The following is a 25,357-nucleotide window of genomic DNA, read 5'->3' as shown; positions in this document are numbered from 1 at the left end:
CATGTTCCTGTTATGCACAAATAACTTTTGCATTTATCAGTAATAATAGTAAAGTCTTACCTTTGATTATTATGAAGAATGTTTTATTGAATGCAAAATAATAACAATAATTGTATTTTTTTATGTCTGTGCATGTAAACTGTACTTGTATTAAAAGAAATTGCTTTGGTTACAGAAAACTGCATAAGCTACGCGATCAGCTAATTTTTATTACTTATAAAATGCATTTTATATTTTGTAAGGATGTAAAATCCACAGTGCACTAACACTGACCGATGCGCCGTTCTAATTATGTGCAAAACAAAAAGAAAAAAAGGAGAAGTCGTCGGCTGCCAGTTTCACATTCATTTATGTTTCTTTCCCTACCAATACTACGGGTAATCATACCATGTACTATGCCATGTATGTAGTGTACAAAAGTTTTGATAGAGCGAATCTCAAATAAAACCTCATGTCATTTCAGACATGTGTGTCAAGTTTTATCTCTCTATCTATATTATTAAGTGATTTAGTGCACTTTCAAATGCTAACGGGATTTAATTTAAACAAGACATCTGTGTGTGAGGGAGAGGAACTCTGCGCCACCCCAGCGGGAAAAGCGCCCTATTTTCACCTACCGTACCCAAAAAAATGTTTATAGATGCTGGGTATACTGACCTCCATTGTAGTCTCTAGACTCGAGTCAACCAAATACTACTTATTCCGGCACCCTACACAAGTAGTATCGGTCAACCTCGCCACTTTTCCTGTTGCGATGGGCAAAGGGAGAAACGACTTGGACTAGTTATATACACATCTGCCATGTGTTCTGACATGAAAAAACATAAGGTAATGAATACTTAACCTCTTAGTTTCAATAGAAGCAAAAAAAAAAGGCAAGTGGTAAAACTTAGATACTTATAATACACTACAACACATCACGATATTTTTACCCGATATTTTAATCATGTACTTTCATTATTAATTGATGCCTACAGTTCCATGCACTTTCACTTGTACTACGATTATTTTGTCTGGTAGCGTAAAGCCACTGCTCATTTACTGCAGACTGTTTCACTAATTAACTCTCTCTCTCTCTCTCTCTCTGTGTGTGTGTGTGTGTGTGTGTGTGTGTGTGTGTGTGTGTGTGTGTGTGTGTGTGTGTTTGCTGACGTACACTCTTTTTGATCGCAGATGGGCATTTCCCCATCGACCTGAACAGCGTGCATAGGGACCACCCGTTCCTGGACGCGGACTCGTTGAAGTCGCTCTTCCGCCGGCTGCACACGCTCAACAGGAGCGCTGCTATCAGAGTCGACAAGACCAAGGTGAGCTTCCATTTTCTTCTGTACAGTCATACTTGTTGGGACGTACAACGGCGTGCTGCTAAATTAAAATTTGCCAACTGTATCTCACTACGCGGGTATTTGGAAATGTAGACTGTGTGACCTTTAATGTAGTGCTAATGGTAAAAAGCTAGGTAAGATGTAATACCTAAATCAAAAGGGCTTCCATAAAATGGAACAATTTTAATACTGAAGCTAACGCACATGTAATGGAAGACCTTTAGTCCCGTCTCCTTCATAAGGAGCAGGATGTCCATTTGGTCCCATAAAGGATATAAACTTCGCAAAAAGGTTTAACTATTAGCCTCATGAGTCGTAAACTCTTTCTCAATACTTTTTTGACCACAAGCAGTCTGTATGTAAATGCACTCTCAGTGTGTTTCAGTAGAGTTTGCTGTGTCTCCCATCTTAACCCTTAATTGTAGTCGTGGTTCCAGTGGACCAATGTTTAATCTTTTATTGTGTGTAAAAAACGTAGCGGGAGGCACAGCCCACCATGCTCCTAGGTGCCTTACGGCAGTAAGCCAGAGACCGAGCTGCGTGACGCAGTCGTTTTTTGCTCGCTGCCTCTAAGATCAGCATCGGTGTACGCGCGGGCCGCTGGATATATGATTTATTTGGTTTTTGTACTGGCAAAGTTAAGCAGTGTCTCTGGAAATCGATATGACATATAAGAGCAATGGCTGAACGTTGAATTACGCAGTTACGAACACGAAATTGGAAAGTACACCTCCGCGTAATAATCTTTCGTCTAAAAATCCAGAAAATTAGTTTTCAGACAATGACGAGGAGTTTGCGATAACGAGTGATCGTGAGTCAAATTCCGAATTGTCTGACAAGGAAGAGATTCATCAAGATGAAATTCAGGTGCATGAAGAGACTAATTACACGAAACAATTTTACCAAATAAAGAAATTCACATGGGCTAAAACACACTCGAGTGAGGAGCGATAATATTATCAGATTTTCACGTACCACTACTCGATGAAGACGTATTGAGCCATTTGATGTAAATGAAGCATTTCGAGATAATATTAGAGATTCTCATTTTGTCCGCCTAAAAAGGAGCAAAGATTGTACACTTGTACGCTAAGTGCAAGCTGCCTGTTTTGCGTGGCTTGTTAGAAACCACTGTGCTATTCGCGCATGTAACTTGGCTCACTTTGAGCACTGTCAGTAAATAGTGCATCAGAAAATTTTAAGATTTTGTTTTGATGCAATGAAGAAGCACATTTTGAGATTTAAGGAAAAATTACTTTTTTGTCATTGTTTAGTACATTCTACACATTTTTTTCGATGGCATTTTTCTAATTTAGACTGATTTATGTAAGTGCAAATTAGAGTAAAAACTGGAAGTTCATATCGTTAATTTTGCTCAGTACTACGTTTGTTAATGCTTAAGTTCACAGTTTAATAAAAAAATTGAAAACTAAAACATACTTTTATTTTTATTATCATTTAAAAATAGCTCGGTTCAGCCGACCAACGACTACAGAAACGTTGCTACTTTTCACGACTACAGTTAAGAATTAAAAGTGACAAAGCGGCTTCTGTACGCTATTCAGTCAGTCAACGTGCCTCGAAGAGTCTTTCAAGCTTACACTGTTCGCATGTGGTGTCTCTCTTAAGAGCCACCAGGTGCTTTTTCTCTGGTGTTTCGGCAGATATTTGCAATTTAGTTTTTCAGTGTGTAACTAGAGTCATTCAAACAAATATCGCTCATCACGTCTCTCATGCAACTCCCAGTGTGGAAGGAAATCGCCGGTTTGTTTCCCATTACAAACAAAATGATTTTTGAAGCAGAATTCTACGTGGCCTTTCGATAGGGCGGCCACAGATTAGTCTAGTGCCATATTTGTTTTATCGGTATGTATTAACAGGGACAGCAAAACACGAAGAATAAATCAGAACCTCAGCAGCGACACAGCAGCGCCGGTTATTCTTCGTGTTTAATCGCCACTGTTCATACACATCGATAAAAAGGAAATGGCACCAGACTAATTTGGGACCACTCTATCGAATGGGCCGGTAAAATTCCACTTAAAAAATCATTTTGTTTGTAACGGGAAAGAAACCGGCGATTTCCGTCGACGCTGTGAGTCACATGAGAGGCGTGGTGAGCAGTATTTGTTTGGGCTGACTCCATCTACAAACTGAAAAAACGAAATTGCAGGCATCTGCTGAAACACTGGAGAAATAGCGCCTTATGATTCTTAGGAGAGACACCCTATATTTATATGGTATTAAGGGTAGAAGTGCAGATTTTTTATTGGTGACAGAAGATAGTGTAATGATTAACATTACATCAGTATTTAGTTCATTTTCAGACTAATAATTACAGCTATTAAGGGTTGTATGTTTTCAGCTAGGTTAGTACCACCAAGTACATGTAGCAAGTCATTATTGCTTATTTTCCCCTGGGCACCATGTCAGTGTGGACAGGTGGCCACAAAACTAAGAGTCTATACCGACAGGCGTAATCCACCTAGTGGTGCACAGCCGTGCAGAAAACAACAGGTAGCACATTAGGTTACGTGTTTCCAGGAAAATTGTTAAACTCAGAGAAAAAAGCAACTAACACACTGAAATGGGTACATAGTAAGGTACCAACGATCGCAATATCTGCGGCAACATCGACATATTCAATCATTCGTACGAATTTCATTTATATAATTGTGCTTGTTGCGATGGACGACCATGGACCAGGTCAATACTGAATCCGGATACTTGAAATTCCCGTGCCGCTCAAAGAATAGACGTCAGCGTTCGCCAGATCTCCACGACGCACGTGCAATAAAACACTTTTCAGTTTTACTGTTAGTAACTATTACTAAGATAAAGCAACTAACTTCATTACATTACACACTTTACATTTATCGTGTAGGTCTTCTGAGGTACTGCACAAAACCTGTGTCAATACTCTTCCCATTTAGTGATTCAACATGTTCGCTCCATTTTTGCTTCTTTTCTTGCATTTGTCCTCATTCGATTAAAGCTCACTTCGTTCCCCAAGTGGAAGTACTAAGATGTTCTACTGTTCCTCACGATAACCCATTCGTATCCCTGATTTTTATCGATGTTATAACTCGAAATATTCTACAGCAGGAATAAGGTAATGCAGTTGTCTACAGAACTAACATATCAAGATGTAGTCGTACAAATTTTTCATGTGAGGTAACACACGTAGTCTTGATGTGTCTGTAAGATTAAGGAATTATTTTGTTGCTTCCGTGGTGATGGAAGACAGCGGGGACGTAAGCTGTTAAGACCTTTGCGGAGGAGACTAAATATATTTTATTGCCTCATTTTTCTTTTCCTTCATCTCCTCAATTGTATTTATTGTTTCCAGTTTCACATGATATCGATTTCAAAGAGAAATGGTTCCCTCTTCAAGTACTTTTGTTAATGTTTTCACTCATTGTTCCTAAGCTGGTACTTCAACTATGTTTATCATGTAAATAAGAATATGTAAATAAATATTATCTTTTTTCATCATGCGGTTGGAAAGACGGATAATATTTTTCATATCTGCATGATAAATGAAATTCGAGCACGTATCCAGTTTGGATGTCAGCCTGTTGAAGTATATTCAGGCTTATTGGCACATGGAAAACAATTTTCTCGCGGTTATTATTCGATAACATACATTGTTGCGAATGTAGATCAATTCCCACATCCTTTTAATATTCCTAAAGATGCAGCAGTTCGACTTTGAAATCGATAGAATATAATACTGAAGACAATAAATACAGCTAAATGAATAAAGAATAAGAAAAAAGAGGGGAATAAAATATTTCTTTTCCTCTACGAAGGAAAAAAACTAAGAAATCAGGATCTCTGCACTAGAAAGACAAGGGCCAAACTTTCCATACACTACCACGAACGACATTGCAAAAATAAATAAGATATGTATAGTTTGTACGCGTATAGTCCTGGCTGAAATCTTCAGATGGATGTGCTCTGACCTCTTCTTAGGAAGCACTAAACAGTATCGTCATAAGATTTTCATGTACAGAAGAGACGCGATCGTTTTAGGCAGTGCCTCTGTTAGTTTCAACTGATATCCTTCATACAGTGTAGGTTTATAGCAACCACCTGAATTATTTTGTATTGACGATGAAGTCGCTGGTTGACGATAATAATTTAAAAATTTTATCGTAATTATAATGTAGTTTCACTTTTACGAGATAAAAAGCAAGATTGGGGATTGACGGCAGGTCGATGAAGAAATTATTTGAGACAGCGCAGAAGCTCGGATGATTGGACAAGGACAGCGAAACGTACCTGCTTTCAGATTTCGACAAGTGAAACGTCTCTATTTTAAATGAAATTGATCGTGAATGTGTTGCGTAATATATTGGGCAAGCCTTTCGTATTGACATCACAGAACGCTATGCTCGAGGGAATTTGTGAATTTAAGGGGAATGTCTGTAATACCAGTTCATTGTACTGTCTTAGATTACTTGAAATAAAACGGACGCCAGCCCACGCGGAAAAACGTTATTTCAAATCATTAGATTATAAGTGTAGAATTTACTCTTTTGTGGAGCTAGGATTCTGATTAAAACTACGGTCTGCTATGAGTAAGTTGTTATAATTTCTCAGTTATCTTGAACTTTTTAAATGTACTTTAAATGAGCTAAGACTTACTTTCGATTTTGAACTTTAGCAAAACTGTGTCTTTTAAGTATGGAGAAATTAGTCAACAGATAATTTTACCATCGCGACTTGAAAAATGTTACCTTACATTAATGTAAACTTCAATAAACAGTTCACTTTAACTACTAAGTACCAACTATTTATAAACAAACAAACAAAAATAGAGCACAGGAAGAAACTAATTCAACTTTACATGAAGGAGCTTTGAGAACAAATCATCACAACTGAAACCTAAAGTTCGCGTAATGAAATTTAATATATTTTAGAATAGTCTTGATTTTAAGTTTTAATTTTAAAATGTAGGAATGAAAACTGTTGAGAACTTTTAACCCTGTTTTTGTCATTTGGCTGTTTTGAACACGAAAACTGCTTCATTTCAAAATCAGGTATCAGATTTCGTTTTCACCGTTAACTTACATGATTATCGATAGGTATGTAACCCTAATCCCTGAATAAGAAATATTGACAATACAAATCCATAGTACTCATGGAATGAAAGTTCTTTACAAACTTGAAATATCGTCTTTATAACAAGTACAAACACAAATGATTATCAACTTTCTGAATAATAAGTGAGAACAGTACCATACTGAAGAAAAATGTCGTATACCTGGTGTGTATTTAATCTTGTGTTGTGTGTGTTATAGAGGAGAAGGATATCGGCCATTCCCTTTTCAAAAGAACCATCCCAGAATCCACCTTAACCTATTTAACGAAACCACGGTAACGTAAATTTCGATGGTCTGATAATGACCTGAAGCCGCTGCTCCTTAATGCGAGACTAGTGTCTTAATACTGCGCCTTATGGCGCAGCCTTTCCTCAGTATATCAGTGTTCGAGTGACGGTTTTCCTCCTCTGAACATTGACCAAACGGCACAGGATAATTCTATCTTGTACACCGAAGTAATTTTGAGAACGTTCATGTCAAACCGAAGGAACACAGTGCCATTAACTACGCTAGGATCATTGTTCGGTTCTTGGGGCGCCCTGCCATACGGCATTATTGTATGGTAGACACAGCAAACAATTGTTCGTTAATGAGAATTGATTGGACACGTGTGATTCAATCAGACAGGGCCCTCGGCCCAGGCCGAACTCGCTATATCGCGCCGTTGCTCTGGCTATTGACCCACAGGGAAAGTGGGAGGGGTTATCGGTTCAGATGCCGGTTGTGAAAACACTCTCGTTGCTGGAATTCGGCTGGCAAGGGGTGAAGTTATGACGAGATACAACTTCCCAAACATGCGACCAAACTTCCTATCGTTGCGATCTACCATCCCCCGGGAACAGGTTATCCTTGCAGGCGACGTCCCATATGGAAACTTAACTTTCTCAGATTCCTATCACACACACGATAAAGAGACAACAATCTACATCTCCATATATATACTCCGGAAGCCAATGTATAGCGATGTAACTTTCACAAATTCTTATCAGAGGTAGGGCGTGCGTGTCGGAGGGGAAATCGTACAAATATTGGCCATCTTCTGCTTTAGTCCATTTGCTTGTTGAGCGAGGGAAAAATGACCAATCTGTATGCCTCGCTTCGCGCCGTAGTCTCTCTCATCTTATTCTCATGGTCCCTACGCGAGATATATAATGGTGGCACCAGAACTGTTGCAATGTCTGCCTCGGATCTAGTTTTCTAAATTTATACAAAAGCTTTCGCGTGAACAACTTCGCCTTTTTTCCAAAGATTCTCATTTAAGATTCCCGAACGTGTCCGTTACATTTTTATATGGGTTATATAGAAACTGTTACGATCCAAGCACCTCGTCTCTGAGTTAGTTCTATTTCTGCTGTCATGCGTACTTGACGATATTTTGATCGACAGTCCCAAGATTGGTTTGAAGCAACTATTTAATCTCAAGCCATTATCACTCAAAAAACTCATCGAGCTCAGGGTTCGATTTTCGAGATATGTAATGAATTACTAATTCGTCAAATCGAATGAAACAAGAAGTTTACTATTAACAGCCATTGTTTGTTTATATCCTCAAGGCGTTTCTAAGGATTAAACCTCTATCATCAGGTGGGTTTACATTTGTTAGTACGGCATATGTGTGTTGTGTTTCGACGTGGGGTAACCTGTGGCACTGCCTGGTGGAGAAATCAAAATTCTATTTCAGGACATTGTTTTGGGGAGATTTTTTACTAAAAACTCTGTCTTCTTTTCTTTCTCCACTTCCATCCACCCCTTCATATTTTCCTAGAATTAATTTAGTTATTTACTCCCTGCCTCCATCTTCCGTTTCATATTTTCCAAGAATTAATTTAGTTATTCATCTACATCTACATCTACATTGATACTCCGCAAGCCACCCAACGGTGTGTGGCGGAGGGCACTTTACGTGCCACTGTCATTACCTCCCTTTCCTGTTCCAGTCGCGTATGGTTCGCGGGAAGAACGACTGTCTGAAAGCCTCCGTGCGCGCTCTAATCTCTCTAATTTTACATTCGTGATCTCCTCGGGAAGTATAAGTAGGGGGAAGCAATATATTCGATACCTCATCCAGAAACGCACCCTCTCGAAACCTGGCGAGCAAGCTACACCGCGATGCAGAGCGCCTCTCTTGCAGAGTCTGCCACTTGAGTTTATTAAACATCTCCGTAATGCTATCACAGTTACCAAATAACCCAGTGACGAAACGCGCCGCTCTTCTTTGGATCTTCTCTATCTCCTCCGTCAACCCGACCTGGTACGGATCCCACACTGATGAGCAATACTCAAGTATAGGTCGAACGAGTGTTTTGTAAGCCACCTCCTTTGTTGATGGACTACATTTTCTAAGCACTCTCCCACTGAATCTCAACCTGGTACCCGCCTTACCAACAATTAGTTTTATATGATCATTCCACTTCAAATCGTTCCGTACGCATACTCCCAGATATTTTACAGAAGTAACTGCTACCAGTGTTTGTTCCGCTATCATATAATCATACAATAAAGTATCCTTCTTTCTATGTATTCGCAATACATTACATTTGTCTATGTTAAGGGTCAGTTGCCACTCCCTGCACCAAGTGCCTATCCGCTGCAGATCTTCCTGTATTTCGCTACAATTTTCTAATGCAGCAACTTCTCTGTATACTACAGCATCATCCGCGAAAAGCCGCTTGGAACATCCGACACTATCTACTAAGTCATTTATATATATTGTGAAAAGCAATGGTCCCATATGCCCGCATCTCGTGGTCGTGCGGTAGCGTTCTCGCTTCCCACGCCCGGGTTCCCGGGTTCGATTCCCGGCGGGGTCAGGGATTTTCTCTGCCTCGTGATGGCTGGGTGTTGTGTGATGTCCTTAGGTTAGTTAGGTTTAAGTAGTTCTAAGTTCTAGGGGACTGATGACCATAGATGTCAAGTCCCATAGTGCTCAGAGCCATTTGAACCATTTTTGAATGGTCCCATAACACTCCCCTGTGGCACGCCAGAGGTTACTTTAACGTCTGTAGACGTCTCTCCATTGATAACAACATGCTGTGTTCTGTTTGCTAAAAACTCTTCAATCCAGCCACACAGCTGGTCTGATATTCCGTAGGCTCTTACTTTGTTTATCAGGCGACAGTGCGGAACTGTATCGAACGCCTTCCGGAAGTCAAGAAAAATAGCATCTACCTGGGAGCCTGTATCTAATATTTTCTGGGTCACATGAACAAATAAGGCGAGTTGGGTCTCACACGATCGCTGTTTCCGGAATCCATGTTGATTCCTACATAGTAGATTCTGGGTTTCCAGAAATGACATGATACGCGAGCAAAAAACATGTTCTAAAATTCTACAAGAGATCGACGTAAGAGATATAGGTCTATAGTTTTGCGCATCTGCTCGACGACCCTTCTTGAAGACTGGGACTATCTGTGCTCTTTTCCAATCATTTGGAACCCTCCGTTCCTCTAGAGACTTGCGGTACACGGCTGTTAGAAGGGGGGCAAGTTCTTTCGCGTACTCTGTGTAGAATCGAATTGGTATCCCGTCAGGTCCAGTGGACTTTCCTCTATTGAGTGATTCCAGTTGCTTTTCTATTCCTTGGACACTTATTTCGATGTCAGCCATTTTTCCGTTTGTGCGAGGATTTAGAGAAGGAACTGCAGTGCGGTCTTCCTCTGAGAAACAGCTTTGGAAAAAGGTGTTTAGTATTTCAGCTTTACGCGTGTCATCCTCTGTTTCAATGCCATCATCATCCCGTAGTGTCTGGATATGCTGTTTCGAGCCACTTACTGATTTAACGTAAGACCAGAACTTCCTAGGATTTTCTGTCAAGTCGGTACATAGAATTTTACTTTCGAATTCAATGAACGCTTCACGCATAGCCCTCCTTACGCTAACTTTGACATCGTTTAGCTTCAGTTTGTCTGAGAGGTTTTGGCTGCGTTTAAACTTGGAGTGGAGCTCTCTTTGCTTTCGCAGTAGTTTCCTAACTTTGTTGTTGTACCACGGTGGGTTTTTCCCGTCCCTCACAGTTTTACTCGGCACGTACCTGTCTAAAACGCATTTTACGATTGCCTTGAACTTTTTCCATAAACACTCAACATTGTCAGTGTCGGAACAGAAATTTTCGTTTTGATCTGTTAGGTAGTCTGAAATCTGCCTTCTATTACTCTTGCTAAACAGATAAACCTTCCTCCCTTTTTTTATATTCCTATTAACTTCCATATTCAGGGATGCTGCAACGGCCTTATGATCACTGATTCCCTGTTCTGTACATACAGATTCGAAAAGTTCGGGTCTGTTTGTTATCAGTAGGTCCAAGATGTTATCTCCACGAGTCGGTTCTCTGTTTAATTGCTCGAGGTAATTTTCGGATAGTGCATGTTTCCTTTGATATTTCCCTAATGAACAATAACTTGCCTAACTCATAAAACTCAATAGATACACCGAAATAAACCACCAGTTTGTACCCCATGTCAGCTCGGTATCACATATATCTGTCTGTATTATTAAGAATATATCTATCTGCGTATCTTTAACTCAGTATTAATGTGTTACTTCAGTATTTACGTAGTTTTTAACACGTAACATATGTGAGTTTAATAAACCCACAGCCCTAGCATATCCAGAACTTAACTCTCTTTCTCGCAATCCTTTTATCCCACATCTCTGAATCTCACCCAGAATTGTTATTCATGTATAATTTTACCATTGTTGGCAACATAATTATTTCATTTAAGTTTTGCAACATGTCACCTTATTATATAAATGAGTACGAAATATAAACTTTATAAGCTTGACAAAAAAGGATTTGTATACCATTTGAATTATTTATTCTAACGCATGTGTTCATCAGCTCAACCAAAGATCTCCCCTGTCCTTTAAAACTTGTTCTGAAATATTAGTGTTTTATGCTATATATCTTTTGCACTTCGTGATAATTTCTGTTTTGCTATTATGTTCTTTGCAACTATCAGTTTCCAGACACCATCTTTCTTTACAAAATATGACAGTTTATATATGATGTATTACGACAGAGAAAGGCGCCTGTGACCACTGGATGTATACTGTTTTAGTTGTTTTATTTTCAGACTTAGATATATTTGTAGATACTTGTAGTTTTTAGACAAAAACCTCCCCAAAATCTTGTTCTTAAATAGTGTTATTGTTTTTTCCACTAGACAGTGCCACAGGTTATCCCGAAGTCCTAACACAAAAAACACATGTCGTACTAACACACGTAAATCCACCCGATGGTGGATGTTTAAACCTTAGAAATGCGTTGATGATATAAGTACACACACCGGTAATAGTAAACTTGTTGTTTCATTCGATACCTATAACAGTCGCGGTAAAGCCTAACCTAAAATGTTCACATTTAAAATTTGTTAAATGAAAGATTTAGAAGTTTTATTTCTTAGTCGCTGTTGTAAGTTTTGAAAGAGAGATAACGAGAGTCATTTCAGGAAACCTAAAGATCTAATGTTCAACCATAAGTCTTATTAAATCTCACTTCACTTTTTTACGATACGTCGTACCGCTGCCACAGCAGTCACTAGCCTCTTTGGAAATTTTTTTTCCCTGCAACTGGAAATCCAGAGTTTCTTGCTCGCTCATGAGCAATGAAGTAAAAAATTTTGAAAACGGATGTCTTACCGGCCATTTTCTAGGTCGCACATCATTTCTTATCTCTAAAAATTTTATTACCATACACTGCATGCGTATTTAATATGCCTGTTTTATACACACAGAGACTCTAAGGGACGAAATGACCTCATTTCTGTTGTTTGATCTTTTGTAAACATCCAGCGTTGCTGACGTGTTTAAAAAGCTTTCCAGCAATCTGCTTATGAACAAGATAGCTGACTTGTACACACTGTACACTGTGCTGCTACGTTGTTCTGGTACGGAAAAATAGAGGATCTGTTTTATTTACATTGACAGAGAAATGAAAGTCTAAATGAGTATTTTATGAACCAGTTGTTTCAAAATTTTTACTTACCCCTCTTCCCTGTCCAGTCACGTTGAACTGTTTCTATTTTCGTAACAATGTCTCGCATAAAACCGATTTACAAACTTTCATAAATCACTCTATAAATTTTTCCTTCAGCTGCTCGTTACCCACTAAACATCTTCCGGATGTAGTTTACTTACTTAAAAATCACACGCCGACGACGACTGAAATATTTCTCGATATTTTGATTCCGTATTTAAATGGGTTCATTCAAGTGTTCTCCCGGCTGCGACACAAAACAAAATTAACCGCGGGTAAAAGTTTGTTGTTTCATTTCACTTGAATGGAAAATTTTTCTTAAATGGAAAGTCTGGAGTCAACCAACTTTGCAGATTCAAGGCTTCGTTAAAGCGCGTATTTAAATTTTTAATATTAAATGAAGCAGCTGACAGTTGAGAATACTGAATAACGTTAAGTACTTCAGGATGTAGAGGGCATTTACTTGTAAAACTGTCCATTTCACTGTCAAGTTGTTTGAGATCTATGTCTGTCTTACGAAATTTGTAAAATAATACACATTTTCAACATCAATCAGTTTTAATGCCATAGCGTGACTCCTTTCGGCAGCCCATTGCCATGCCCGGGTGTTAATATTAGCACAGTGTTGTTAGTGTAGTCGTGAACATTTCTTAGACGCGCGATGTGAAATAAAGGGATACTGTCACCATATAGACGACAATGTTTCTCTAAATAACCTAAGTTGCACAATCACCTGAAATATCATCCTTCTCTGTGCCATTTACGCTATGATTATGTGTACATTTCTCTTCATCACTGCTGACACAATGTCGAGTGACTGATTAGGAATACCGGTAACAACATTAAATTGCGAGGCGGACTGAATAAACATTTTGTACTAATTGTATTTCTTTTAAGATTTTAGTCTCGCTGAATTTTTAAATGACGTTATGTTCGTAATCATAATTTCCACAACAATTGTCAATATCAGTAAAGCATTTTTACTTATTTTTCTAATGTTGACAACTGCTTTGTTTCAAGAACTTAACCACTTGAAAATTACTTAAAGCTCGAAATTCCAATTGCGGAAATTAAGCGCTCGATGGCGAACATATTGTCCTTTTTTTGAAAAAAAAAAGTATGAGTCTTCACTCCCGCTCAAAGTCTTATCCTGTCGGAATATTAGGAACGTAGCACTGCCTCTCACGATTTCTGCGACATCTTCCGTCAGGCGCATACCATAATAATTCCAAGAAATGGAAGAATACTCTGAGCTTGGTCGCAATAATCTTGCATTCAGTTTCCTAACTAATTGCCCTGCACTTTAGCAGAATTTTCCTCCCTTCACAGCTACCGATCTCACGCATTGATATTATTATCGTTTCGTAGTATTATTCCTAGTTATATAAACAACGAACAGGCCCAAGACGTTTGATACTAATCTTGTTACCTGATGTGATGGTTTCTGTTTATTTTATGCCATTGTCTTGCACTTTTCACATTTAAGATGATTATTTATTTATTTACAGGCTACATGAAATTTATGGGGTGTTGTCTAGATATATGGGCCGTTAAAAAATATTCCGTTTTAGGGCAGCGTATATGCAACACAGCGCGAATCCTATGCAGTTATATAAGCACCGACATGCGGGCAAGGGGTTTTTGTGGCCTTCGAAAGGAAATTTTTTGATCGCTCCTTAAGCTGGTGATTTTCCTTGCCCTTTCAACCAAGCCAAGATTTGCAGGAGGCATTAGAAGCTTTGATGACACAGTGTGTGCCGATGGCGCTCCCGAAGTCTCAGCAACTGCAGCCAATCCGTCCAATGACATTCCCGACGTACCAGTAACAGCTATCAATTCGTATTGTGGTTCTTGAAATTTTTCGGTTGTGGAAGACAGGGAAACTTTGTCTTGGAGCACAATGGCTTGAGGGACGTCATATTGAAATATCTCAGCTACTAGCACTTCCTCTTGTGATGCTTTCGCTTGTGAGTCTATTTTCTTGACCCGGGTTTACCCCACCTGGCGTTCTCGGTGTTGCCCCACAGTGCAAACTGAAGAAAACATGGTGTTGGAAAGTTAGGATTCAAATTATGGTCATCATATTGAAATATACTGAAAAATATGCATAATCAAAATAATTACTTATCTATATCATAACAGGTAACGCCTCTCCTCAAAACAATGCTCCAAGAAGCGCTAACATGAAGAAAATTCCAGCAAAAACATGAAAAAGGTCTAAAACGAAAAGGAACAGGCCCCCAGTAATGGCTATTACCTTCATCTCCCCAAAATGGCGGTTGCTAGTAGTTCCGAGCGTTATTAGACCAATGCCAGCAATAATCACAGATATCTGGAGATACCCAGTTTGACCCGTACACCTGGTTTTACCCAACTCTGCCCTACATTCATGTGACGTTTTGCTCCTTGCGAGCATAATCTGTTAGCACCCCACAACAGCAGTCCCTAAACTAACTCAGTACCACCTCGCCCAATGACCAATGATGGTTGGGACTTCGGCTTTTTCGGCGGTGGTGACGCCACATGATTCCACTGCTCGCCTTACTCCTTTGTCTCGAAGTTATCGTAATGCATCCTACACTCGTCCGTCATGATTGCGTGCCTCAGTAAGTCATATGGTTTGACCTGATACAGCTGTAATATCTCTACTGCTGCCACGATTCAGTTTGAATTGGTGTGAGTAGTCTCGGTACCCAACGGGCGGCGACATGTGACATTTTTAAAATGTCGTGCAAGATGATGAAAACTCATCCGCGACTGCTTTTCACTTTTTACACTGTCGTCTTGATTGTGATACGCCGGTCGTCGAGCAGCGGAGCTCTTACATCTCTTGCGATTCCCATTTCTTCACAGAGAGATGGTCCGCCACTTCCTTCTTAGTCATTCAGACTTGTCTAACTGCTGTGGAAGCGTATGCGCCACTCAGAATTTCACATGACGGTTCACTACTGCCGTACACTTCCAAAAATTCGGCACTGATTGTTGCAGCGTTGTCCCCTTCAAACACAGAAATAGATATACCACACAATAGTTCACTTTATCAGTTGGCTGCGCTATTTTGTCTGAGCTCATCTAGCGGCGTGCTCGGGTACTGAGGCGCGGGGATTTCAGTGTATACTAGGATTAAAAACATGTGCCTGCAAACCATGAAAAATTTGTTACGTAACTTTATTTTTAACTATGAATATGCCTCGTACATCGGGTGTGCTCCGCGTCACTGGTTGCCTACGTTCTAAGAGTATTTCTGTTTCATTGCGGTAATTCCCGCGTCTCATGTTCTGTACAGCTTTCTGAGACGATTACCCCCTACCGCGATCAGCTATCAAGCACTATTCCCACAGAAATTTAGCACCTAACCACACTTTTTGTCGAGGGGTGACAATGGGTATTAACTCTTCTGTTTTTAAGGTAGCGAGATATGAATATTTAGTTACCATTCAAACAAATAAAACTCAGGCATTTATATGCGTTTTATACGAAACGAAGGGAAATGAGTAAATTGATGGCGGGTGCCGCTAGTTTGTAAGCATGTTTACCACGGGGTGTTTGACAGTTATACACTGACGGGAAAAAATCGCAACACCAAAAAATTATTAATGTAGAGTAATGAAATTTTGGCTATACATTTGTGTGGGCAAAATATTTAAGTGATTAACGATGCAAGATCACAGGTTAATATAAACGCGAGATAAGCCATTGCAAATGTGAAATTCTGGTACATTGATAACCTGTGTGACCGCCAGATTGTTTAATGCAAGCATCGAAACGCGCATGCATTGTGTTGTACAGGTGGCGAATGTCAGTTTGTGGGATGGAGATCCTTGCCAGTTGCACTTGGTCGGTCAATACAGGGACGGTTAATGCTTTTTGTGGATGACGCTGGAGTTGTCGTCAGACCATGTCCCATATGTGCTCGACTGGAGACAGATCTTGTCATCCAGCAGGCTATGGCAACGTGTCACACACTGTAGCATGTTGGTTACAATAGCAGTATGTGAGCGAGCGCTATCCTGTTGGAGAACATGCTGTTCATGAATGGCAACACAACATTTCGGAACACCAGATTGACGTAAAAATTTGTAGTCAGGTTGCGTGGGGTAACCACAAGAGTGTGTCACACCCACCACATACCATAACTCCGCATGTAGGTCCAGTGTTCCTAGCACACAGACAGGTTGGTTGCAGATACTCAACTGGCCTTCTTCCAAGCAACACACGGCCATCACTGGCATCGAAGTAGAAACCGCTTTCATCTGAAAACACAACAAATCTCTACCCTACACTCCAGCTTCGCAGGAGAGCTTCTGTAAAGTTTGGAAGGTAGGAGACGAGGTACTGGGAGAAGTAAAGCTGTGAGGACGGAGGGTGAGTCGTTCTTGGGTAGCTCAGTTGGTAGAGCATTTGCCCGCGAAAGGCAAAGGTCCCGAGTTCGAGTCTCGGACCGGTACACAGCTTTAATCTGCCAGGAAATTTCATGCTGGAGTATGACTGTAATAAAAATAAAATGGAGGTGGATGGGGCATGCAGCCAAGCACAGATGAACCGACGAAGTTCCTTAGTGGATTCCAAAAGACAGGAAGGGAGCGGTATGACCACTTGATGAAAAGTGCGTAGATTATATCAGAGAATTTGCAGCTCAGCATACTTGAGTATCGCTGAAGACCGTAAAGCACAATAAAGGTCAGTAGAGACTTGTACCTAGCAGTTGGTGTAAAACGAAATTCTAACAAATACACTAGCTGATCAAAAGTATCCAGATACCTGTTAGTGGACATTCATATGGTGTTTGCCCACCCTTCGCCCTTATGATGGCTTGAATTCTGCTGGAGACACGTTCAGTGAGGTGTCTGAGTGTCTGTGGAGTAATGGCAGCCCATTCTTCTTCAAAACCCGAAACCAGAGGGGGTAGTGATTTCAGACGGTGGGGTCTGCAGCGAGGTGGACGTTCCGACTCATCCCAAAGGTCTTCCATTGGGTTCACATCGGGAGTACGGACAGGTCAGTCCATTGCAGGAGTGTTATTTTCTGCAAACCATTGTCTCACAGTTGCTGCTTGGGGACAGGGCGAACAGTCGTGCTGATGGAAACAATCGGCGTCTCCGTACTGTTACTCTATAGTACACAGTAGGCAATGCTGTGAAATGTGCTCATATCCTTCCGCATGTAGTGTTTTCTGAATCTCAACACCCTCACCACGAAAAATACCTACTTATCGTAACACCACCTCCTCCATGTTTAACTGTAGACAGCAGATAACGTTGTCCAGGCATTCGCCAGACCCAAACCATTCCATCGGATTACAACAGCGTATAGTGTGATCCGCTGTCCAGTCGTGTCGCTCCTCAGACCACCTCAAGCGCCATTTAGCACTAACTACAGGAATGTGTGGCTCATAAGGAGCTGCTGGACCACTGTACACCATGATTTTTAACTCCCTACGCGCGATTGTTGTGCTAGCTGGATACTGGTAGCACATTGGAACTCCTACTGATTTCATGCAATTTTTTTCAACCACTCTTCCAATGCTCGACGATCCCTTTCAGTCTGGTTTACATGTGATAGTTCCTTCGCATTTTCACGTGACAATCACAGCACCAACAGTCGAGTTGGCGCCTCTAGAAGGACCGAAATGTCCCTGATGGATTTATAACTCAGGTATAATCCAATGACTAGTCCACGGTAGAGGTCACTGTACTGTCCTGTCCCACCCATTTCGCTGTTACTGTTTCTCTACTAACAATATAATATTCCACACCTCCTTTTATACTAGCGGGTCTGCCTCTCGTTACATATAGTCGTCAGTTCCGGATTACATCGGGACGTTCGTGAACTTTTCATCAGATAGTGTATTATAATTGAACGATTTAGTGACAAAAGAACTATTTTTAACTACACTACTGGCCATTAAAATTGCTACACCACGAAGATGACATGCTACAGACGCGAAATTTAACCGGCAGGAAGAAGATGCTGTGATATGCAGATGATTAGCTTTTCAGAGCATTCACACAAGGTTGGCAGCGGTGGCGACACCTACAACGTGCTGACATGAGGAAAGTTTCCATCCGATTTCACATACACAAACAGCAGTTGACCGGCGTTGCCTGGTGAAACGTTGTTGTGATGCCTCGTGTAAGGAGGAGAAATGCGTACCATCATGTTTCCGACTTTGATAAAGGTCGGATTGTAGCCTATCACGATTGCGGTTTATCGTATCGCGACATTGATGCTCGCGTTGGTCAAGATCCAATGACTGTTAACAGAATATGGAATCGGTGTGTTCAGGAGGGTAATACGGAACGCCGTGCTGGATCCCATCGGCCTCGTATCACTAGCAGTCGAGATGACATGCATCTTATCCGCATGGCTGTAACGGATTGTGCAGCAACGTCTCGATCCCTGAGCCAACAGATGGGGATGTTAGCAAGACAACAACCATCTGCACGAACAGTTCGATGACGTTTGCTGCAGCATGGACTATCAGCTCGGAGACCATGGCTGCGGTTACCCTTGACGCTGCATCACAGACAGGGACCGAGTGAGGTGGCGCAGTGGTTAGCACGCTGGACTCGCATTCGGAAGGACGACGGTCAATCCCGCGTCCGGCCATCCTGATTTAGGTTTTCCGTGATTTCCCCATATCACTTCAGGCAAATGCCGGGATGGTTCCTTTGAAAGGGCACGGCCGATTTCCTTCCCCATCCTTCCCTAACCCGAGCTTGTGCTCCGTCTCTAATGACCTCGTTGTCGATGGGACGTTAAACACTAATCTCCTCCTCCTCCTCCAGACAGGAGCACCTGCGATGATGTACTCAACGACGAACCTGGGTGCACGAATGGCAAAACGTCAATTTTTCGGATGAATCCAGGTTCTGTTTACAGCATCATGATGGTCGCATCCGTTTTTGGCGACATCGCGGTGAACGCCCATTAGAAGCGTGTATTCGTCATCACCATACTGGTGTATCATCCGTCGTGATGGTATGGGGTGCCATTGGTTACACGTCTCGGTCACCTCTTGTTCGCATTGACGGCTGTTTGAACAGTGGACGTTGCATTTCAGATGTGTTACGACCCGTGACTCTGCCCTTCATTCGATCCCTGCGAAGCCCTACATTTCAGCAGGATAATGCACGACCGCATGTTGCACGTCCTGTACGGGCCTTTCTGGATACAGAAAATGTTCGACTGCGGCCCTGGCCAGCACATTCTCCAGATCTCTCACCAATTGAAAACGTCTGGTCAATAGTGGCCGAGCAACTGGCTCGTCACAATACGCCAGTCACTACTCTTGATAAACTGTGGTATCGTGTTGAAGCTGCATGGGCAGCTGCACCTGTACACGCCATCCAAGCTCTGTTTGACTCAATGGCCAGGCGTATCAAGGCCGTTATTACGGCCGGAGGTGGTTGTTCTGGGTACTGATTTCTCAGGATCTATGCACCCAAATTGCGTGAAAATGTAATCACATGTCAGTTCTAGTATAGTATATTTGTCCAATGAATACCCGTTTTATCATCTGCATTTCTTCTTGGTGTAGCAATTTTAATGTCCAGTACTGTAGTTCAAGGTAATAACTAAACAGAAATTTTCGTTTTTATTCTTCAGAATATCGATTTTTCCCCACCCCCTTGTTCTCCATAAGCCACTGGGCGCTGCGTGTCGACGGGCAATCTGTATGCCTCTGCACTCGCCCTAATTTTTCTTATCTGATTCTCACGATCTCAATGCGAGGTACATAACGTCGGGAGCAGAACTATCGCACAGTCTTCTATCGTTGTTGTGGAATCGATACTGACCTCAGATAACCAAGATACACTACGGTGACAGCAGAGCTACCTCACATTCGTATTCGAAAACTGGTCCTCCAAGTTTAACCAACGGGGTTTCGTAAGAACACCGTCCCTTTCCTTCCAAAGATTTCCGTTTCAGTTTCCCCTACATATTTGTTACGCGCTTGAAAGATTTTTTCTGACGGGATATAATGTAGCCGCGCGTATCTGGATTCGTCTGATGTCTGCTGTCATGCCTGCTTCCTGAACTGGATCCGTACTCTAGAATCGGTCACACTAGCTTTTGTATCCCGCCTGGTAGGCAGCGCGTGGGTCTGCTCCTGTGAACTGCTTCTGCAAAATAGGCCGAGAGTGAAGGACGCGAGTAGGAGCAGGAAAAGGTGAAGTACTTCGGTACTGCGTGTAAATTTAAAGCACCTTTACTATAGGAAGAATATGAATACATAAATTGTAACTTAACTTTGATTGAGATGAGCACGTAGGTGCGAAGCTGTACAAATCTAACATCGGCTAGAAGCTACAAAGGCAAAATCTGTAGTGGCACGTCCACTATGAAATAGAAACAGTGTTGCTTGGTCGTTTACTCGGAATCAAATGGACTGAATCCGGCGCTCGTAGAGCTGCACAGCGCCGGCTAGAGGGCGCTGTCGTCGGTGTTGGTGACGTAGTGCCAACCTAGCAGAGCGCACCTACGTAGTGGCATCTTGGCTATCGATACCACACTGGCCTCCTACGATATTTCCTTTACTGATGCACTCCACTTTCCCGGAACCCTTCCAGCTAATGCAAGTCTGCCTTTCGCCTTTCCCACTATTGATTCTAAATGTTCGTGCTATTTCATATCGCTTTTTAGTACTACTTCTAAATGCTTAAGCGATATGACGTGCCCCAGAAGTTTACTGACAGCCTTGTAATCTTATGCTATAGGTTTCTTTCCCGTTTTCACTGGAATTGTCGTGTTCTATTCAATGCTAGTGAGAGTTGTAATTGATGAAACTAATTCGCAATCTTGCCGAAATCTTCCTACATTTCCTTACAACCGTCCAACGACGATACATTCCTGTAGCCAACAGGATCATCATCGAAGTATTTGGTAGTCTTGTTGCTCCGTTAAGATCAAATGGCTCTGAGCACTATGGGACTTAACTTCTGAGGTCATCAGTCCCCTATAACCTAGAACTACTTAAACCTAATTAACCTAAGGACATCACATACATCCATGCCCGAGGCAGGATTCGAACCTGCGACCGTAGGGGCCGCGCGGTTCCAGACTGTAGCGCCTAGAACCGCACAGCCACTCCGGCCGGCAACCCTTAAGATCATTATGAGGTCCGTCCTATACCGGATGTACTACAACATATCGATACATCTGCAAATAAATACTTTAAGGTCTCATATTTTACCTAAAAAAATAATAATTTTCATTCATTTAAAAAATTTTGAAATATTTTGACTGAAAAGGTCTTCTGCCTCTCTTGGCAGCAAGCGGTAGTCACGTCCTTTCTTCCAAACTTCCAACGATCGATACTTTCATGGCCGTCAAAGAAATGGGGCATTCTTTCTACGTGTCGAATAAGGTTACAGCATGACGAAACACAGAATATGGTGCAATAGCTTTTTTCTTATTAAAACGCGATGTAACGTTTCATACAACTAAAACATGCAGGAAGAGAACACAGTAATCAGTTATCTGGAAATCCATATACGGGTCTCAAACACTATCCTTAATGCTAATAAACACATATATTTCAGCCAGAAATTCTTATTGATGTTAATGCATGTTTCACGGTCACTATGTCAACATATAATACATATTCATTTCTACTAAATAAAAAAATTTTCCGTTCCATTGGGGCAGGGTGGTACAGTAACAGGTTTTGATTTATTTCAAAATAAACACAGTCTTGGTTGCTAAGTTATTTAATATCAGTCACACGTTTTACCCTTTTGGGGTATCACCAGATTATGTTAAAGTAGCTAGATATGTAAGACATCCCTCATAAAGCCATATAAAATGGAAAATGGTCGTCAAAGTAAACTGCTTATGTAACTAATCCGTTATAAAAACATATAAAATGGAGAGTGGACTTTAAGCACATCAGCTGATTCTCCTATTGCAGCACAGAATAGGTCCACACTTACATAATAAACGCGGTATGAGCCGTACACCGCAGGATGTCCGTTTACTATCATACATGACAGCTATTTTCCGTAATAATTTTTAGTTTCATCATTATTCTGCGTGGAACCGAATTAGAGATGGAATAAATTTAGGGAACGATTTTATGAAGAAAATAATAGTACCTGTAAAGAAGAAGAGAACAAGCGGTAATGTTTTATCAATGAGATTTAATTACTCAAAACTAAAGATACATGAAGCTTTTGCAGGCAAGGATGAATACATAATGGTACTTTGCAGTGACTGCATGTGATATTAATTCTTATCTCTTGTTGTGAAGTGATGCATTTCCTGCATCGCTTGCTCGTGCACTTTAGGGAGGATGCTTCCCTACCACCTGTAGCCTCGCATCGTCTGGAACTCCAATACCTCCGCTTTCCTTTTTGCGAGAAAAGCCTGCCGCTCCCTCCTTTTTATCTTTCATCTAACTGAAAGCTGCCGTACTAGAGGAAGACAGAAAGACACTTGATCACATTGAGCACCATTATTACAGTTACACGTAATGAAAGTGTTTTCTGTTGACCTCTATAAAAAAAGAGAAAAGACAATGTACCATTTATAGACTTTCTGCTAACGGCGTACCATTTTTTTACCTCATCAAATCGATCAAAAACTCCCATCACAGCACTGGAATCTCCGACAAATAAATAACTAAGGAAATACAGTCCTCTACGTGCATTGGCTGCAAGTCAAAACTACAGACCACTTCAAGAGTTATTTTCCAATTAATATACGTGCAGAACGTATAAATATAGAAAATAACGTAATAAAATGAATATTTTCATTGTCCTTATCTCACAGAAAGATCAATGTATGTTAGTGGAAACTACCTCTACAGAATGTACTCGATACACCATGGTAAATTCAAAGGGAAACCGGAACTTTAGACGGCATACAATGGACCTGTTGACTTTATGTAGTTCTTAATCACAACAAAAATTTACAGCCCCCACAGAGAAATGGGACATTGCTGTTCCTATGGGCACGGGGAAGCAAATACGTTCGTGGGACGCTTATTTCCCAATAACCATGTCACCTGCAATTATTTTAGGGTAAACATAAGCCAAAGCTGGATCTTTATTACACTCTAACTTCTCCAGAAAACAATTCCACTGTGAGGATATTTAGGGCGTTGATCCGTTTGTAAATATGGGAGAAGGGATAGTGCACGGCAATCAGTGTTGAAAAGTCTGATAAATCGGGGTTGTTCGTGCACTGAAAGCAGTCACCCGAAATAGGCAGGGAAACATCGCGCTGACATATTCTCTCACCGACTGTTTCAAAAATTAACGATAATTCGTTGACGTCAGAAAAAGCTTTCAAAGCGATTTCATTAAGCTTCCATTCGTTACAAGGTAGAGGTAACTTATTTACCGATTTGGCGTATTGCATTACGGGGCCATATGTGGCAGATAATTGTTATTGACCTCTGTTTCGGCATCTGTATGCCGCAAATACACGACGTGGCCTCGATACGATGTATGTACGCAAATTCCGAGTAATGTCGCTCTCTGCTTCCATACATGTACTCCGGTAACTTTGCTCAGCGTAGGCTGTAATGCCCCGCAGGAACGCTCAGCTTATTCATGGTAAAGCGCGGATCCACAGTTGAATGACTGCCACAATTATTTATTACTCTTCTAAATTAGTCCACTTAATTACTATAGGATTTGTTTAGTGCAGACGACGTGCAGTTTTTCGTCAAGTCCGTGCGAAATCTGATTAAGGTATCTGTCTTGAACGCTCCTGCCGTCGACGGGGCCTTAAACGTTATCAAGAAACCAATAGTCGTAAATTACGAGTCTTGTTCGTAAAACTGTAACTATTATACAACCACTGGACATGGACTGTAAGCTATTCACGAAACATGTAATGTGTATTTGCATTTTTATACGTGCCCTACTCATTCGCAGGCTACGCATCCATATTTATATTATCTATAGTACAGTGTTCCTCATGATGTAAATTATTTCTACCCAAATTCCTTTACAGGTAAACGTTGTGGCGGACTGGAAATGGAACCCGGACTCCTCTCTCCCACTGACAATGTTCTCTTGCAATACGAGATTTCCCAGAACGCCTCACTCACATTTTTAATCCGACGCTACCCCTCACCTGCGGATACATCTGTAATTTATACAATGATAAAAAATTGAATTGAAAGTCTGCAGATACTTCTTCTGGCTGATTATTTCGACTACTGCTCGAGATCCAGATTTCAGATGGCCCAGGTAGTGCGGAGAAGTCACGATTTCTGTATCTGTTGAGTGGTCCTCGACTAGTACGAGAAAAGAATGTCCAGGGCATTGAAACAGGTATCTGGTGACTGGCTACGATTGCTGAAGGCTGGACATTAAGCAACTAGTACCTATTGAAGCACCATATCCAATTTCCGTCGTACAAACTACGCCCCCGAATACCCTTTAGAGTTTCAAAGCCTTGAATAAAACTAACAAGGAAAAAACTACAGCTACAGTAAATAAAACCAATAAAAATGATTGTAAAATACGGAGATATCTGTTCTGCTTCCCATTAGGATCATTTACCTGTAAAGTTTAGCTCTTACTTTATTTCTTTCTGAGCGTTTCCCCGAAATACACGTCTCTGTTTTAACTAATAGTCACAATATTTAATATCTACATAATTAGTGTGTCTTCTCCGTATAACCAACTAATATTTATATTCTGATATATTAGCTACATATTCTACTTTTTTAATGTGTTATTATCATTAATCAGAATGTTATGAATCAAATACACTTGTAGAGAGACAGACAAAAATGTTATAGAGAGTGATTTTCGTAACATGTGGTTCTCGTAACATTAGTTACTGAGGCCAATTGCAGATAGCACCAACAATCAAACGCTGATATGAAAGCCTATTTATCACTGTCACGTGGCACTTGAGTTTTAGATCACGTGCACTGGGAGCGTACTGCTTGTAGATACAAAAGAACTTTTACCAGAATTTAAAAATTA

General features: G+C 40.9%; 1 protein-coding gene across 1 annotated transcript in view; it reads left to right on the top strand.

Annotated features, from left to right (window-relative positions):
• LOC124722314 (rho GTPase-activating protein 7) overlaps positions 1-25,357 on the top strand; it is a 558,315-nt gene that overhangs the window by 335,380 nt on the left and 197,578 nt on the right. Inside the window, exon 6 of the mRNA XM_047247494.1 lies at positions 1,174-1,307. Coding sequence (XP_047103450.1) covers positions 1,174-1,307 — 134 coding nt within the window. The remainder of the gene's footprint in view (positions 1-1,173; positions 1,308-25,357) is intronic.

The sequence above is a fragment of the Schistocerca piceifrons genome, chromosome X (assembly GCF_021461385.2).
Source record: "Schistocerca piceifrons isolate TAMUIC-IGC-003096 chromosome X, iqSchPice1.1, whole genome shotgun sequence".
NCBI lineage: Eukaryota > Metazoa > Arthropoda > Insecta > Orthoptera > Acrididae > Schistocerca > Schistocerca piceifrons.
Note: the sequence above shows the minus strand (reverse complement) of the source record. Positions and strands in the feature narration are given on the sequence as shown.